The 5,319-nt window shown below is 44.9% G+C and overlaps 2 protein-coding genes across 2 annotated transcripts in view; one reads left to right on the plus strand and one right to left on the minus strand.

The window, feature by feature from the left end:
• The window catches only part of EIF2AK4 (eukaryotic translation initiation factor 2 alpha kinase 4), a gene marked incomplete at its 5' end in the record, with an annotated part of 36,889 nt that extends 35,938 nt beyond the window's left edge, over positions 1 to 951 (plus strand). Inside the window, one exon of the mRNA XM_010137614.1 lies at positions 836 to 951. Within this exon, the coding sequence (XP_010135916.1) occupies positions 836 to 890 (55 nt within the window). The remainder of the gene's footprint in view (positions 1 to 835) is intronic.
• Positions 952 to 2,403: 1,452 nt separating this feature from the next.
• On the minus strand, positions 2,404 to 5,026 carry SRP14 (signal recognition particle 14kDa (homologous Alu RNA binding protein); the record flags this gene model as incomplete). The annotated part of the gene is made up of 4 exons (XM_010137615.1): positions 2,404 to 2,907; positions 3,255 to 3,287; positions 4,334 to 4,446; positions 4,954 to 5,026. Coding segments are annotated over 4 exons (309 nt in total), but the record flags the coding sequence as incomplete, so codon positions are not given.
• Between the last annotated feature and the right edge of the window lie 293 nt (positions 5,027 to 5,319).

Below are 5,319 nucleotides of genomic sequence, written 5' to 3' on the forward strand. Positions count from 1 at the left end.
TCTTCTCCGACAGTGACCCTATTTTCTCCCAGGAGGGACCCAGTTTGCCTTCTGAAACTCACGGGTACACTGAGTTCCCCCGGCTTTGAAGGGCTACCGTGGGAATCTGGCACAGCTGGCAGACTGCTCAGCTTTACGCAAACAATACATGCCCTCCCAACCGTGTGCAGTAAAGCTCATCTCTGCTTTCTAAGCATAAACACATCTATGCTCAGCTCGTAGTCCCCGTGCCGGGATTCTGGCAAGGCTGAAGCAGGCTGGGCACATCCAGTTTTACCAGTTGCAGGTACTGGTACAGTTAAGTAAGACCTGGGTGTTTATGTCCTATTGTAAGTGTCATATATGATACATTTTCTTAAACCTATGTTCAGCTTGAAGGTACTGCTTAACCTTAAACGAGACTAAAAATTGAGTCTGGTTCCTTTTTCTTGGAGACACCAGAGTTGATTCAGGTTCACCTTTTACTATGGCAACCCAGTACCAAGTGAAACATTTTTTTCTTTTAGCTTGCAAGTCTGTAAGCAACAGAACCAGTTACCACATAGGAATATTCCATACAACACTGGTAATGAGTCCCTGACAAAGTCTGCCTTTCCCCTTTGCCTGCGTACAGAACACTGCTTAGTCTAGGCCTTCAGCTCAGACTGAGAACTGAACAGGTTCCACCAACAGAAGAACGAGGGGAAAAACTGCAGTTACAGCCAAAGGAACTAACACTTCCTGCTTTTCTACCGAGTCCTTGCTGTGTGCTCATTGCTGAGATTTGCCACAGGTATTGCAGCTTTCAAGTCCACAGGTTCGAAGTTTAAAAACTCTCTTTTCCTTCCCTCTGCAGGGTTCCTGCCCTTATCCTGTACAGTTACCGAGACGAATACAAGGTTTTGTTTTAGTGCTTGAAGCATCTTTTATGGGATGCTTTGACAAACTGACAAGTGTTCTGTCAAAAGGAATGTAAAGAAGATGTAATAATGCAAGACGGGCAGCTAATGTCCTTTTATGTGTCCAGACTGAATTTCACATGTAATATAATTGTAAATTTATGTCCAAAAGTGGAAAGAAATGTTTCATAGGCTATTAAGGAGCAAGTCTTGACTGCAGCCACAGACATATATTATCATGTGATTCTTGTCCCTTGTGCCACAAGAGATTATCAGCTCTGCAGGCGTAAAACTGCTTTTTTTTAAAATAGTTTCAGAATGCCTTTTATGTCAACATGCAATAGTGCAGAAATGAGAAACTCAGCTCAAAGACGAGAGGATGACTTACCTTCAACCCTAACAAGCCTTTTTAAATTTTGAAGAAAGGTTTTTATGTAATAAAAGGTTTGGCTATGCCTTCTTGAAATACCTATTACAAGCTTTTTGTGTTTGTGTGTGTTTTGTTTTGTTGTTTTTTTTAAAACCTCCTGGTTTAATTTCTATGTAAGAGATGGTAGAGTTGTGGCAAGCCCAGCTCTCCACCCATAACCTGCCTGTACTTTTGCATTCAAAGAAATCAGCAACTTCCTGGGAGTTGAAGACCCAATACAGGAAAAACTTGTTTCAGTCCTAAACCTAAACTTTTTAGGAGAAACAGTGACCTGCATGTGCCAGAGGGATAACCCAGGTTTTTAACTAGCTTTCTTCACCTGGGTTGTCAGATTACATTTGAAGTTAGTCATGGTATTGAGGGGAATTTGTCATTAGCTTCTTGAAGCTGAACTGGCACACAACCGAGTTGCAGCAGTTCACTATCCATTATATTTCACATCAAACTATGTGTAACAGTGGAGTGAACATGCTGAGGAGTTAGGGATGGTTACCCTCCCTCCCCACCTGGCACCTTCCGTTCAAACATCTTACTCCTTTCTTTCTCTAACTCAAATGCTTGCGTTTAGCACTGCAGGCTCACTGCACTAAGAGGTAACTTTAGAGCCAAACCCAAGAACTTCTGAGAACTGTGGAAGTTGTAGCAACAGGGCAGTCAGTTCTAAAGGCACAAACAACCCTACCCTTCCTGGCAGTTCACCAAAACAAGTCACATCAAATCCATTTCTCATTGTGTTTAATAGGAACAATTACATATTCTACCTTTTACAGCTGCTTATAGGAAGGAGCTACTTAAGATGTGAAGTATGGGGAAATTCAGATCCCTGAATACACTGAAGCTTTAAAAAGGTGACATGACAAAAGTTTAGATGACATGAGCATTTTTAAGCCATGTCTGATGGAAACGTGATGCAGAGTCCTGCCCTCCCCCACTGTGAGCCAGGGTCAGCACAGCTGGATGAGCACGGAGCAGGGCACAGCTGCCTGGCTCTGCAAGAGATCAAGTACTGTGCTGGCTGCTGTAGGGGTACAGGCACTGCATCGAGCAGACGTCCCTTAAAATAAAACAGATCCAGGAAAGCTGCTGTTCCTAATGATACATTGGCACCCACTTGCCCTAGGACTAGGCAGGCTTATCTATAAAACTGGGCATTTGTCACTGAGACTCCTGCGCCAATCTCTGCTCGTGGTATGGTGCATTTCTCTTCATCCTGCGTTACCCCTGAAACAGGTTTTACACTGCCCACTTGTACAATATCAAACAAACAGCAGTATGATTACAAAACAAGCTGACAGCTGAGCATAAAGCTATTTTGGTAGTATCCTGTATAAACTCCTGCCATACAACAATCCGCAGTAAGCACCTTCTGCTCTCAGTTTAAACAAAAGTACTGATCGTATCCCAGTATCCTGCTGGAAGGAAAGCCAAAGACAAGTGGTAACTCAAAAAGAAATGGACTTTGCTCTCAGCAAGGGTCAAGTCTCTTAACGTGACGCTGGGACACTTCCATCACTGCGTTGCTTTACTCTTCTTGGTTTTGCTCTTCTTGTCTTTTTTCTTCAAGCCATCCATGTTAGCTCTCAGCAAATTCGAATATGCCTGAAACAGCAGTTGGAACCATTAGACTAAGAAATACTCAAATGACAATATACTAGAGGTAACATTTTACATATTGCTAAGGGATAGAGATCTGCATTTTTCTCAGAGAATCATGCTCTTACAACCCTACTCTGGGAAACTACTGCTTGCAAACCAATGCAGAAAGTTAGATACCATACAAGAAGATTTTTAATTTTTTTTAAACAAATGCAGGTAGGTGGGTAGTCTAAGGTTAATCTGTGTGGCAGTTCGGCGCTGAATCAACCTGTCCAGAGTTGTCCAGTGCCTCCTACTGACCGCTCCCCAACAGCTACAGAAAAGGAAGGTGAAAGGCACACAAAACTTACCATCTGGAATTTATTTACTTCCTTTGAGCTCACCTGTAAAAGGAATACTGGAGGTTAACCAGGACGGCAGTGGCTTCTACTGCAAACCAAGCGTCAGTACATGTTCACCCCAGTGACCATCTAGTCTTTTTAGGAGCAGATGGATCAACTCATCATATTCAGTGGCACGTAGGCTGTACTGACATGTCACAGAGCTTCACTGATTCAGAGAACTCAAAACATGCTTACTCAGCAAAACCCTCTGGAGGCCGTTTGTCCCAAATCCACGTGTTTTCAAATAGGAATAACGTGAAGAAACATTCTGAGGAAAGGTTTATTCACTTATAGGGCCATAGAAATACGTTGCAGCCCAGATTCTCCCAACTCTTTCTCACAGTAACATTTTTCTTGGGTTACATCTTGAGAAGAACTCAAGTCAGCTAAAGCCTTTCCCAGTCCCTCATTCACAGTGAACACGTTGTACTTAACACTTCTGAAATACAAATAGCTCTGTAAATGAAAAAAAATAGTTACACTAAGCAAGATTAAGTCTTAGAAGGGTCTACCCATGGCCCATGTGTTCTTGCCAGGAAACCAGGATCCCTTCCCTTCTGTTTCACAGTCTGGGAACATTCAGTTCTTTCCTGGATTGCAAGAACCTTCAGTAACTCTGTCAAGGTCTATAGGAAACCACCTCTTGGTCAGCTGAGGCTTGAGTGTAGGTGCAGAGGACCTTTCTTCCCCCTGGAGCCACACCATTTGGCCTCACACTGCAGGTTCCATTTCTGCCCATGTCTCTAGAAGCAGCTTCCCCCTTCCCTCCAAACAACGTCACCCAGCTCGAAACACAACAGCCATCCAGCACACAGCGCACAACTATAAACCACTGTCCTGTCCATAATGCTGAGTCTAAGCATTAAGACTTGAGGCAAGTGTAACGCTCCAGCATCGCGACGGCAGCCGGGTGTTTGGCCACCTTACGGCTTCTCTGGAATTAAGAGCGTAGTTCCCATGAAGCTCTTAAGGGCAAATTCCACTGAAAATATGAAATAAAAGACAAGCAGGCCCACTAATCTTTGTAACCCAAAGCTGTCACTTACCACTGTGCTAATTTTCTTCTTGCCATCAGTTGCTCTTAGAAGACACTTATTGTCCGCTGGTTCAAAACTGTCTACGTGGCCTTTGCGCGGGACCGGTTTTGTTCGTCCATCATCTGTATTGACAGACAGAGAATGTTTATTTGTATTTCACTAAAATCACCAGACGCCTCCTGGCATGAGATGTTAAGAACTGCTCATGTGGAGATCTGTAAAGCACCCTGGAATTTGAGGCCATCTGCACTACCGGGACACCTTTCTCTGTAACCCAGAAGGATCTGGTCCATAAACTACATCTGCCAGGGAAAAAACGTAAACCCATGCCCTGACACGCTGTACGAACTGCCTGCCTCAGCAGCAGTATGTTTGAAATGCATGTCAACCTAGGACACCCCACTCCTCAACTCAAGATTTCCAGTTACTGTGCGGTAATTAGAAAGCCCGAGTATCTCCTGCAGTTTGAGATGCAGCCTTACTTCAAGGGTGTGAGTACTGAACCTAAGCTGATTGATTTGTCCACACGACTACTCTTATTTACAACTGTCTTTTAAAACACGTGCTAGCAACACTAGATTTGGTTCAGAGAAACCCCTCGTTAATGCAGCAGCAGATTTAAAACTTACATTTTTTCAGCGTTATGAAAACACTCCCCGAAGTTCTGCACTTTTGAAAGAGCCTGGTGAGCTCTGTCAGGAACTGCAAGAGAAAAACACCCCGTCTTGGCTGGAGGCCACCACACAGGCGCTTATTCCTTCTCCCTGTGCAGCCCCTGCCTCGCTCCGCCGCCCCTCACCACAGGCCGGGCTCTCCCAGCTCCGCGGGAACAAGCGCCGAGGACAGGAGCTTACCCCCGCTGCAGCTGCAGGACACGAGATCCCAGCCCGGGACGGCCCAGCCTGGCGTTCTGATTCCGAAAAGCACAACCTAAACCCCCAGAGCCACCGCGGCCCCACCGCTTCTGCCCTCTGCTCTCGCTGCTCCTTCCCTCC

The sequence above is a fragment of the Buceros rhinoceros genome, unplaced genomic scaffold (assembly GCF_000710305.1).
Source record: "Buceros rhinoceros silvestris isolate BGI_N320 unplaced genomic scaffold, ASM71030v1 scaffold17026, whole genome shotgun sequence".
Classification (NCBI taxonomy): domain Eukaryota; kingdom Metazoa; phylum Chordata; class Aves; order Bucerotiformes; family Bucerotidae; genus Buceros; species Buceros rhinoceros.